Consider the following 13081-nt stretch of genomic DNA (forward strand, 5'->3'; position numbering starts at 1 on the left):
CTAATGGCAGTCCTTCAGCTCCGTTTTCCTTTTGAAGCATTTTTTTTCTGTGCTCCTCTGCCTCAGGCCTCTTCTCTCACAATCCCTCTACCTATTATTACCCTCTCATCCAGTCCTCATGTAATCCCGTCTCTTATTACCCAATCTTCCCTCCTGTCCTCTGCATCCCCTCTTGAGCTCCAGCGGTCTCTGATAAGGCTCAGTTGTCTTCCAGAGAGCTCACCACTGAAAATCCCCCTCTTCCTATTCTCGTGACACAACATGATTAATCATTCCATTAACTGATCCTTATTCACCAGATCATCGGAGGGTGCTCAGGGTACAACCTCAACCACCCTCCTGAGAGACAACCCAATTTTCAGACAGTCTTCCAAAGCCCTGAAGCAAAGTCTCCTCGTCTCTTGTACACAACATACGATTGTATGTCGGAACAAGTTGAGGACAATTTTCATCCAAAAGGAGATTGAATGTGTCACTAAATATGCCCAAAGGTGAATGAAGAAATGTTACCTTGGTTCAGAAAATCCCTCAAGTAGGGTGTTGATAGGTGGAATTTGTAGTCACATTATGGTATGCATTTGAAGAAAATAAACATGTTCAGTTATGTTTACGGACAAAAAAAAAAAGATTTATCTGAGGAGGAAAAACAGTCTTGAATGCAACAAGAATACTGTGAGTAAATACTTCTCTACAGGTTTTACATTTGATATTTATTGAAACAAAGTAGAACATCGGACCAACTTGTAAAAAGTAACAAAATATCAGCTATAACACATTACATTTAATAAACCTCAAAATTCATGAGAAGCTTATAAATATACATAGTTGGATCGGCAGAAAGTTTGTTTATTAAGAATCATCACAGGGATAGTGAACAGTTAACTGAGTGGTACTGGATATCTGTGGCAATGATCAAATCTCAACATCCGTGACATAAAAAGTGTAACATTAAAAACGAAGTGACAAAGAATTTGTGTTTCGAAACAATAAGGTGCATTTCCCTTTACAAAAACATGTGAAGAGCCGGATTAATGAGTGGAAAAAAACTTTTTTTTAAAGTTGCTTAAACAGTTTGGAGACGTCTGAATAAAAACTGAATTATGATGATGATGATGATTTTGTATCTTAGCTTAAAAGGGAGGATCTGGTAAAAGACAATAACTAGTTTACTGATTGATTGGCTAGACATACTATATACACAGAGCATGAAATATTTCACCACTGTAACCACAACATTGCCCATATATACTCGAACCATGTTAAGTATTGTAGAATAATGTTAAATGGATAATCTGAATTAATATGGAAAAGAATGTAGGCTATAATATTGATAGAAAAACAGCTGAACAGACACGTACAGACAGGTTTAACCTTCTGTATCAAAGTGCATAATGGAGGAGGGCTTGTTGCAGCACCTGGGGAACTCGAAAGGTTTCTGGGACAGCTTACTGAATGGTCTAATCCCCAAAACAGCCCTCTTATTGTACCCATTGTCCTCGTACGAACCCTCTGTATTCCTTATTCTATATGCGGTGAGAAGGGACAATTAGACTTCAGTAAGGATGTGAAGGCTGCTTTGGGAATAAGAATGAAAGAAACACATCCATAAACTACAGCACACAGGTGTTCTCCTCTATACAGTCATTCTCAGACAACAGCAACAACCAACTATGCTGTAAATTCACACTACGCTTCTTAGGAAATGGGAAGCTCAGTTCAATTTTGTTACTAGTGTGAACCACTCGACAAGAAAAATGGTGTTTTTTTGAAATTAAAAAGGGCAAGGGGTTAGCTGGGGTGTGGGGGGTAGGTAGGGATGGGGCACTTTCCAGACAGTTTTAGGCACTTAAACGGGTTATAACTGGCTGGTGATGACTAGGCCAAATAAAAACATAAAAATCTCAAAATAAATATTTCATGATACTCTCAGTTTCTGAAGACATAAGATTTTTTTCTGAAAAAAAAAAGTCAGTTTCTTTGCAATGGCATAATTGTTTAACTCTATAAATATAATTTATATAGTTTCTTCCATTCTCTCTCTGTTCAAACTCCTATGCTCTTCTGCTCATGAACACATACAGATGTATGCCCATCATCAGCAAGCAAAACACACACAGGCGACGCTCCTCTTCTCACTTGCAGACGAATTGGTCTACGATTTTGGTGCAACGCTTGCACTTGACGTAGCAGCACCAGTGGAACTTGCAGTGGCAGCGCTCCACTATCTGGGCCTTGTACTGGTCGTAACCGCGCCCGCAGCACATCAGCTCGCACCCGTCCATGCCTTCCGAGGTCTTGTTGCAAAGGCGCCCCACTGTGCCCAGAGAGCCCGTGGTTTGGTTTCTCAGGCAGTAGTCTGGACTGCCCTCGATGTAGACCAGGTCGTGGCTCGTGGGAGCGTTGAACTTGCTGTGCATTTGCACCATCTTCCCACGGGAGTTGAGCTTCATGGAGGCGGCGCTGTCGTACTTTTCCTTCAGCGCATCGCCAACCTTGCGGAAGTCAGCCAACTGCAGCCAGCAAGTCTTCAAGCTGCAGGAGCCTGATACACCGTGGCACTTGCAGGACACGTGGGCAAGGTCTGACACAGTCTACACAGAATAGAAATAACCGGACTTATTACAAGATGAAGAATTGACAAAAAAATGACAAATTACAGAAAGATATGCGACACATGCTTCACATTGACCAATGTGACCCTGTTTATGGGAATATTTGTACAATGATCTATTCATGATCTCATAAACCATTATTTTGCCATGAAGGAGTGACGGATTTCGTCCAGGTCTCAAACAGTGCATTGAATAAAACATTGTCAACATATTTGTTCCTCTTGAAAGAGACCAGCCTGGCAACAGATATTTGGCATGACTTTTTCTTAGAGGTGGTTTCAAGATGTTTGGAAAGGAACAGAAAATTGAGAGCTGCCTTCAATGACACCATCTCACCACAAATCCGAGCCTTGGGAGGGGAAAGCTGACTTGAGTTGTTGTGCTGGGTTCAGATTACACAATTGCTGTCCTATTTTGACATGATCAGGTCATAGCAGATATGATCTGCTATGACCTGATCATAACAAGTCGTATCTGCCTGGATGTGAATGGTCATAAACAATCACCAGGTCTTGAAGAACGATATTAATAGACTAACAGCAATGTGGTGTCCGTAAAGCTTTATAATCAGAATTTTTTTCCAAATCACCCTCAACTTGTTCCGAAGTTGACCAATAAACTGACAACGTGAACACAAAACACAGCAGTGTGTAGACCCGAGCATCTGTGTGTATCCAACTTATGGCTGCAGACAATGACTGCACCTATTTTTGATATCCAGTGCAAACAAAAAAAAAAAAACCCCACCATCAATCTTCTTGATGATGGAAAACACATGGAATTAAATCTTTGGATATTGGTTGGAACTATATTCACTTGCCAGGTAGAGCGAGGTAGCTGTCAAAAGTTTATGTACCGTTGAGGATATAACACATTCATTACCTCAAGCACTCTGACTGGGGTCACACTTGTTGTGTTGACACTTCCTTTTGTTATTCATATTTTTCTCTTTCATTGATGGGACACCTGAGGGTTTGCTGAATGGACGCATAGGAGAGACAGACGGGGAAAACATGCGGCAAAGTGCTCCGGATGGAAATCGACCTGATCTGATGGACCTCGATTGTCCCACTTCCAATTCTTTTTAACTATTGATTGGTCATTCCAGTGTCTGTATCTTTAACAATGGTGTGTGTTTTGTGGATTGGTGCCTCACCCTCCTTCCAGCCTCATTATTGTGAAGGTTCATCAACAGCCGGGCGCTCTCGTACGAGCCTTTGGGGTAGCTCTTCTCCCTCTCGCGCGCATCCACAAACTCCTTGGAGAACCTGTAGCCGTAGTTGAGGTTATCCCCGCAGCCGCCCCACAGCCAATCTCGCGGCAGGTCTTTTGGGCGAGCCGCGCGGCTGCACCCACAGCTGGAGAGCTCCCCCTCTCTGCAGGCGCGGCTCACTGCGTTCACCACCCCTGCTGCGCTGATGGCGTAAGTGAACGCCGTTTCTCGACTGCCTGCGGACACAGAAACAGGAAAGGTAATGTCACTTTTGACCTAAAAAGAAATGAGCACAAATGAGACATGAAATGTATGATTTTGATTTAGCAAATCCATCCACTGATTTGATATATATAGGTCACGTATGTGTATTTATATTATACCTAATGTGCGTAGCTGTCATTTTCTTTTAGGAGTTAGTAAGTAATGCGTGTTATGAGATGTGATGTCATATGACAGCATTCGCCCTACAATTAAGATTACGGAGCACTTTAGCCAAGTGCTGCAGGCTCCTCATCACCATCACGTTGAATGGTGGAATCTGGTTTGCTGTTGTTGGGCCTCAGCCAGAGAGAAGAGAGCACCCCCCAGTGATGGACATCCTTCTTAGCAGGCAGCATCCATCTCAAACCAAATTGAAGCTGACAACAGCTCTTTCACTTTATCTACCATGACTGAATCATTCTGAAGATATTTCTAATTAATTCCCACAGTTTCTACCCTCAGAATAACCTCTATACAGGCAAGAGGGAGTTTCTAAAAAAAAAAAAAACCCCATGTAAACATTGTTTAAATTAGTTACCATGGATACAAACTACCACTGTGCAAAGCCTGAGACTTTGAGGAGAACACTGACATGAGGCGCTAAGCGACTGTAGAACTACGGACCAAACTGTGAGACTATGTGCTGACAGTGAAGACGGGGGCTGCTATGAAATAAAAACCAAAAGCTCATATACCTGCTGGGCCAACATTTTAGTGAGTTTGCTATAATGACAATAACAGATGGACAGAGAATGAGAGATGACAAAGGAAAAAGAAAAGAATGAAGAGATAAGTCAGGAAAAATATGTCAAAGATAAAAAAAAGAGAGAAAAATGGAAAAGGAGACACACATGCACTGAATATCACAAGAGGCCGTAAAAGAAAATGACAGAAGATTGAATAAAGAAACGTTTTAGAGAGTCTGAAAGATGTTCAGATGGAGCATTCTGGCAGGGGCAGAAGTCATTTAAGAGAAAGGGGAATTTATTCATTTGGTGCAACTTTTAATCCGGTTTAGTAGTGGACCTGATAATGGGCAAACAAGCATCTACATCAGTCCTCACTCGCATCGAATCATGCCAAGCCAGGCAGACAGGAGAGATGGTCTGAGCCCAGCGACATCAGCACCCCCTTGAGCACTGGCTCTAAATCACCAGTCAAACAGGTTGTCGGATGGATGGCGACAGAGGAGGACACATTTACAAGGAGCACAGAGGTGCAGCATGGGAGCAATATCGGAATGTAATGGGGGACAGAAGAAGGACAGAAACGTCTGCCTGTGAAATCTGTTTGAGGACTGCTGAGTAAAATGAGAGGAAGTTTAAGGAGAGAAACAAATTCACTAAAAGTGATGCAAAAGCATCCGTGCGTGTGTGTGTGCGTGTGTGCGCACAAAGTGACATGTAAGGTAAGCAGTTTGCTTAACTTTAAGTTTAAAGAAACTGTTTTTAACCTCTGGTGAAATCTATCTCCATCTACATATATTCACTTTTATATGCCAAGGTTTTGAAAGTTACCATCCTGATGTTTGAATGCAGGTGAATAAACTTCACTTTTATTTCAAATAACATTAGATTTAATATATCAAAAAGCAATGTTATTGGGATTCCTCTCCGGATGTTGTCACGATTGAGTGATGGAACTACTTTCCAACAAAAATAAATGAAGTAAAAATAAATGATCAGCGAGATAAGTGTTGACAGTATGCTTTATAGTTAATCCAGAGAAAGTGTAGCACATTTTCTTTGGAAGGATATGTTGCTGTTAACTGCATTGAATATTTTACTGCTGCACCACAAATGAAATTCCATTCATCATTTATTCCATCAGTTACTCTGGGATGGGAACAGGAATAAATGGACAGATTTATCATAATCTAGACAATGAATTCAATCTAAGAAGGAAAATATGCTTTTTTTTGTTCTCTTTTCTGGAGATTTGATTGAAACTTTCTACTATGTTGCCAAGCCTGTGGTAATCATACAAGAATAGCACCGCTAAGATTGAATGGATTCATAATAATTCACCTATAGAATAACAATCAGGAAACTGTAAAGCCTCAAACTGGCCAAAAACAAAAAAAGCTCGGAATTCAAATGACACCAACATTAAAGAACACAAGCACACAACGCGGGTGAAATATGGGCGCATACACTCTGCACTTTCACAGCTTCATGCACAGGGGCAGCTACAGTCCAGAGGTTGCGTTCATGTATCTGTGTTTAAATGACACTAGGTTGAGGGGAAAAGCAGATTCTCTGCCTCCCTCCTGTTCCATGTCAGGAGCTAGTTCAGCAGCCCAAAGCCACATGTGATTTATCCAGCAACCTCACCCACCAACTATTCCCTCCACACAGCTGCTGAGAATCAGCAGCCCCATACGTTTCACACCCACACCCACACAAAAAAAAGGGGTGATTAATCAGAGAAAGGAAGAATGACGAAAGAAAAGAACACAGAATGTGCAGATTCTAAATAGCATTGCTGAATATATATGACATGCATGTGCATATGTTGGTATACGTGAACACATTGTAGCTGTAGCGACTCCTGTGTGTTCATGTACATGCTTTAGGACAATATATTAAATAGTTTGCTCCTTTGTTCCTTTCTTACCTATTTGCATAACCCGTCCAAAAACAGAGGAATTGTCCACCGTGCTGCAGTTCCAGCGCCGATGTCTAAACTGGTATTGGCACTCTCTGATGCCGGTCTTGGCGCCTTCGCCGATGTATTGCATGTGGTCCTGGTAAAGCTGGCACAGCTTCTTCTGGCCCTGTGACAGCCCCACCAGCTGGCTGCACAGAGGCTGGGCACCGATGATGTAGGCCTCTGGGATCAGTAAAGGGTTCATTGCCAGAGACCTTGATGACAGCAGACAAATAATACAGTTGTTTTCACTCATTATGCAATTAAGACCTGGTTTTCAAGTCTAATCATTGCCAACAGTTGATTTCTGTCGATTCCTTTCTTCCTCTCAAATATGGAGCTACGCCGATCAGAGAAAATGCACAACTTGTTTTATTTTAATGGCGTGCACCTCTTTAGACTCTTAGCTTTTATGACACTAATTAGACTTTTTTTGGCTAAGAAGATACAGCGAATGGAACCACAGATAAGCAAAGAAAATATTTAGAAACTTTAAAGTAAGAATAACTGTAAAATAAAGAGTAGGGAATAAACACAAAGCAAATTTGAAGAAAGCACTTTTTTCCAAGAACAAATGTGACTTAAATCCAAGCTTGAGATCTGATTTGAGTAATCCTAAACCCAGGTGGTGAAGAAATGTCTTAAAGCATGAGCACTTGGCCAACTAAATCATGCTACAATTAAAATAAAACTGTGCGTTTTAGCTTTTGATGACTGTTTCCTCACGCCAAGTGAACACAAGAGTGGAGATCTCTGCTTTGTATACAGCCGTACTGGAGAACCTGAATTGACAGCAAAGTATAGGAAATAAAATCTTCTAATTTCCTCAAAAGTAACAGCTCCACTCAATTCTGTCTAAGAGAAAAACAGGGAATAAAAATGGACTGGAAATGAAGGGAGAGAGGGATAAAAACAGTTGAAACGGAGAGAGTGGAACACTAGTATGAGCATCTGGTTCCAAGCCACAGCACAATTAGAGCAGCCCATCCCTGAGCCCTAAGAGAAAGAGAATTAGCCTCTAGTGTAACCTGAACGCCTGGGGAAAGTCAGCAGTGAGAACTCACACTGAATACACACAGCATACAGTATACACATGTACGAAAAAAAAACAAACACAACATACACACAGTTTGTGTGCTCAAACAACACTGACATTCACACATGCGTACAGTTAGCTGGCCTACAGCTCCAACACTCTAAATCATTCACACCTGTGTGTCCTCTTGCAGAGGAAACTGAAAGACACACACAGTTTGAGCTCCAAGCTTTCTGAAAAGTCTGTCAGAATGTGCGAATCCTCAAATGCGATCCGCGATCCAACCCATAATTTAAACTCTAAGGCAGTCACTCACTTAGCTCAGACAATTAAGAAGTTTATTTGCATAAATCCTCTTCGTGTTGTTTGTTTAAATTATTCTTTTCATATAATTGAGACATCACCACACAATATCAACACTATGTTTGATCCACGCGTTAGAAGTGAATAAAAACTGCTACACAGAACATGTGGGTTTCCTGTACACGCTGCTTCGTCTACAAGCACTCAAACTGGGAAATAATTAGTCGGGAAGAAAAAAAAAAAAAAAGCAGCCACAGGATGTGAAGTCTTGTGATTTGCTTTGAGTGGTGCTTCTCGTGAGACTGACAAACAGAATGAGTGTCTGCACAAACAAACATGCAATCACACGTAGCATTCATGTCTGCAAAGTGTTTGGACATCAACACATAAACCACAGTGTTCAGCGTTTTCTGTTATATATTTTGTTTTATTTTTTGCAAAATGTGAAAAAAATAAAATAAAAAGGAGAAGAAAGGTCGTCCTGAAAAACTTATGTGCTACAGTCAGCATTTTTTAGCTTCTTTACCAAAGGGGCACACACACGTACACACAGAGAAATAGAATGAATCTGACTATGTTAAAGAGTGGATTAGTGGACTAAATATTTTTTTTCATGCCGTCAGCCTCCTCAGGCATTGCTAACTCAATTACAAACATATCTGATCTGGATGAGAAAATTACTTTAGAAAGCTGACAATCACCATCGGCCACAAAAACACACACACACACACACACACAAAAAAAGCATTTTCCACAAACAATACACACAGGATTCGGGGACATATGGAGAGAAAGTTGATGCATACCACCATGAGTTGGCCTCCACCACCACTTGCATGAGGAGTGTGAGGACTGTGAGGGCAAAAACACAGTGTCTGGAGTCCAACAAACTGCCACAGGGCCAGCAAACTGGCCGACTCACACAGCCCAGCCCCAGGTTCATACTGCTGCTGATCTGATGGAGGACAGAAAAAAAAGAATGCATGTCAGCCGCCTGCCTGTCCGGAGGTTTCCGTCTTACACACAGTGTATATTAAATACAGAAAAGCAAACTGAGGAAGACACCTGGGATTTCAAAATGTATTAAAAGGATGCAGGAACAATTCTGTCTTTTACATGCAAACAAGCACCACGGCTGTCCATGTTTATGTGTATGTGTGTATTGAGATGACTGAGGCCTCAGTGCTTGCAGAGCAGAGAAGTCATTTGGCAGCAGGTCTGAGTGTGAATCACATAAGACTGATAGACGTGCAGCCGGAGAAGACACACCAACCATGAAACCCCATCTGGAAACATTCCCGACAGTTCGCTTTAGAGAAAGAGACGCACAAAGGCTGAGACTGACGGACAGATAGGGAGCCAGACTACATGAGCAGCAAGTTCTGTGTGAAGGTCAAAACTAAACTGTTAGATTCTTTACCAACATTTATGATTGAATTGTCAGTGAAAACATGGATTACTTTAATAAAAAACAAATAGATCTCAAATCTGAGTTTGATTTGTTTTAATCTCTTTTTTTTTCCCTATCTAGGCAGGCCTGATAGGATTTGTGTCTGGTGATGGACGTTCGTTTTGTTAGATTGTGTAAAGAAATAGTCTTCCAAATGAATAAAATTGTGACAAATTCAGAAATTTAGTTTTCATTATAAAACATCTAAAAATATTTAAAGGGGGTTAAGAGGAGATTATACAAAACATGGAAATCAAATAAGTCTTAATTTTTGAAAATTCTTCCCTTTGCGGGAACTATGATATATTAAACATGTAATGTGACAAATAATGATTATGTCAGTCTAATTATATTCTAACTTATTTTCATATTTATTAATAGAAGAACGGCTCGATGTGAGACTGGGACTTGGGTTACACTTCGGCGGTGGTTTTATCCGAAAATTAACTAAGGAATTAATAAAGAAGACTATAAATGATCAGCAGACAACCTCGTCACCTTGACTGATATGGTATTCTGGTCTAAGAACAGAGCGTGTATTTAAATAATTTGCCCACACCCGCAGTTCCGAGGTAAAACGACGTGCCGGTGTTTGTGTGTGAGAATTTTGGGACTCGGAGCAGCTCTAATTTGTCCCGCTGCGTGATTTTCCAGGGTTGAAAAGTGGATGAATTCCTGCTTAATACTCATTAAAGACAAGGCCAAGTTCACCATCACGCGTTCGCGCACACACGCAGAGACGGGTACGCGCTTTCAGCAGTGCGCGGCGCGCCTCTCCGGTAGGCCTAACAGCTGGGGAGGTTCTATTCCTACTAGTTCTTCAAGTGTGGCAGTTTAACACTTTTAAACAAACATAATGAGCTGTTACGCTGCAGCGGGTTTGATTCACAGATAATTCAAATTCTACAATTACATGTTTTTGATTTTTTTTTTTTTTAAAAAAACAGCAGAAATACGGAAAAGACAAATGGTGCACAGCGTATTCGCGTTTAAACTGTTATGAAACAGGTGCTTGCAATTATCTCGCATTCCACTTTGAGTTTTAGCCAATCAGAGCACAGAACAATAATTATTGTTGCCACAATACTCAGTCACGAAGCTCTTATTTTTTAATTAATGGCCTAATGCGTTTTCATCCATTCATTAACTGCAGCTTTTCAACACTGTACACAACTCTTTTTTTTTTTTTTAAACAGTAGACACTTAAATCCTACACAGGGTCTGTGTGGAAATCGTGCACCCCGTGATCCTTGAAACGATTTGACCCTGATGGAACATTTCATTTAGAACATTGCTGATTTTTTTTGTGGCAAAAGTGGCATCAAATTTGGCAAGTTTCAAAAATCGAATTAAAGAACATTAACAGGATAACACAATATTATGCGCTGCTGTTACAAAGGATCACATACGAGGTTACTTTAAAGGGGTCACACGGGAGCAAATCGATTAACACTAAAACTATGTTTACATGAAACCGTTTGGGTACCATTTATATTTGAGACATTATTCATTCTTGTGAATTTCGTTCTTTTTATTTTCTTTTCCTGGCACTTTTCGCCTCACGATTTCACATACAATAATAATAATTTTTAAAAAAAACCCTTGCACGTTTTGGAAAATGTGAAGGGAATGCATTAAGCATCCAATTCTGACCATCTCACTCAGTGACACGATGATTTATAATCAGCTTTATTTACAGCATGACCTGCACATTTTAAACGTTGAATAAAATGTATGATGACGATTATTTTTATCCTGTTTGGTTGTGTATTTGCATGTATTGGACAAAAAACAACAACAACAACAACAACATTGGATCGATCTGATAAAACCGTTTCACGTTTTGTCAAACAGCAGTTATTCCTAGAATGTTATTCCTCAAATGTTTTCCGCGTAAATTCGGAGATTCTTAAACTCAGTCCTGTCGTTTTAAAAAACCAGGAGAGGGAGCCAGGTACAAGGGTTTGATGACAAGATGTTGCAGGAAAACATTTCCCGTCTTTGAATAGAGATTTTTAACAATGGAGCAAAAAAGAAAAAGAAAAAAAGAATTATTTTTAGTTTTAAACGCTCTTTAAAACGTGACTTATGATCAGTTTGCCAGAGTTTATTTGCCAAACCTGACACTGACATGGGTCACAATCAAGGCGCAGGTGGGTTGCGGGGGGGGGGGGTGTTGGGGGTTAGAGGCACCATGTTTCACACATCACATCTGTCAAGAACTTTTGTCCACATCCAGGAATTAGTATGAATTCCACTGAAACACACAATTCCCATTCAGATATAAACTCAGCTGCAAAGAAAGGTGACATTCGCCTACTCACCAGGAACACTCAAGAAGTTTAATCCACTTTCTTCAGGCAAGATCAAACTAATTATTCCAGTGCAGGCCGTGAGGGGGGGGGGGTCGACGATGTCCCTTTTCGATGCAGTGCAGAGAAGACTCGTCGATTTATCCGGATGTCTTGCAAAGTGCTTGTTTGGAGTGAAGCGAATGGAACGCGTCAGTTAGAAGTTCACGGTCGTTCCAAAAATATTGGAACGCGCCCCGTGCGCCAAATTGTTTGGAAGTCCGGTCGGAAGCAGCGGGATGAATAAAAATGTCCAAAGGCGGCGTGAGGAAGCGATCACTTAGTTTACCATCAAAATGTGTGACTCTGTGGCAACAATTAAATAAAACCACCCACTGCAACCCGAAGTGCCAACTGGTGGAAATGTCAGGTATACTTTGTCGACTCTCTTCGATCAGAAAATGATGCGTAATTTATTAGTCCCAAAACTAAATAAAAGAAAATGTTCCCGATTATAACCTGACTATCAAAACCAAATAACACTGCAGATCTTGTGAACGGTAAATCCACGCTCAGGTCACAGCGCGTTTTCCCTGTAGAAAGATCCACAAGGAGATCCCAGCCACAGACGACTTGTCAATTTACCTTCCATTCTGTGCAAAAGAGGCGTCTTTTAACAATTCATCCACCCGAGTTAAAAGTCCTCACATACAAAAAAAGGAAGTCATCCACCTCGCAAAAAAAAGTAAATAAACAAAAAAAAAGATGCCTCAATTAATTGGCTCCAGACTGTACGCTCCAAAAAAAAAAAACTTTCCGCGCGGACTATCTCCAGTGTGGCTTGGCGAGTACGCACGGTGCCAGGCGGAGGAAAGGAGCGCTGCGTGTGGACAACAGCTGAGTCTTCCGAGTCTGACGTCCCCTCCACTGTGTGTCAGTGTATGAAAGCTTGTCTCCAACTATCCTCCCCTCTCTCCGTCCCCTCTCTGTCTCACCTGAGTCAGTCGCCTCCTCTCGCAAACTAGCAGACTGCAGCATGGATGCGCACCGCTAATACTCCATGTGGCGCATGCGCTTCTGGTTACTTCCAAGTCCCCCCTTTTTTTTTTCTACTTTCAACCACTAACTTTCAAGAACCGAGGAATTTGAGTGCAGGTAAAATCATGGAGACGGAGGAGAGAGAGAGAAATAGAGAAAGAAGGAGAGAGGGGAGGAGAGAGAGAGAGAAAGAAGGAGAGAGGGGATGAGAGAGAGAGAGAGAGA

The 13081-nt window shown here is 41.2% G+C and overlaps 1 protein-coding gene across 1 annotated transcript; it reads right to left on the bottom strand.

The window, feature by feature from the left end:
- Positions 1-691: 691 nt before the first annotated feature.
- wnt5a (wingless-type MMTV integration site family, member 5a) lies at positions 692-12894 on the bottom strand. Its single transcript, XM_068336351.1, has 5 exons — positions 11852-12894; positions 8884-9032; positions 6706-6953; positions 3769-4061; positions 692-2591 (listed from the first exon to the last, which is right to left on the bottom strand). The coding sequence occupies exons 2-5, from the start codon at positions 9018-9020 to the stop codon at positions 2133-2135; spliced, it is 1137 nt and encodes a 378-aa protein (XP_068192452.1). The 5' UTR covers positions 9021-9032; positions 11852-12894; the 3' UTR covers positions 692-2132.
- Between the last annotated feature and the right edge of the window lie 187 nt (positions 12895-13081).

This window comes from Antennarius striatus, chromosome 2 (genome assembly GCF_040054535.1).
Source record: "Antennarius striatus isolate MH-2024 chromosome 2, ASM4005453v1, whole genome shotgun sequence".
NCBI lineage: Eukaryota > Metazoa > Chordata > Actinopteri > Lophiiformes > Antennariidae > Antennarius > Antennarius striatus.

What these genes read in the sequence shown, in the direction of transcription:
- wnt5a (XM_068336351.1), bottom strand. Translation starts at nt 9,020, where the DNA reads ATGAACCTGGGGCTGGGCTGTGTGAGTCGGCCAGTTTGCTGGCCCTGT. An exon ending in TGGACGGGTTATGCAAATAG is followed by an intron (nt 4,062 to 6,705) that starts GTAAGAAAGGAA and finishes CTGTGTCCGCAG; the next exon opens with GCAGTCGAGAAACGGCGTTC. An exon ending in ATAATGAGGCTGGAAGGAGG is followed by an intron (nt 2,592 to 3,768) that starts GTGAGGCACCAA and finishes TATTCTGTGTAG; the next exon opens with ACTGTGTCAGACCTTGCCCA.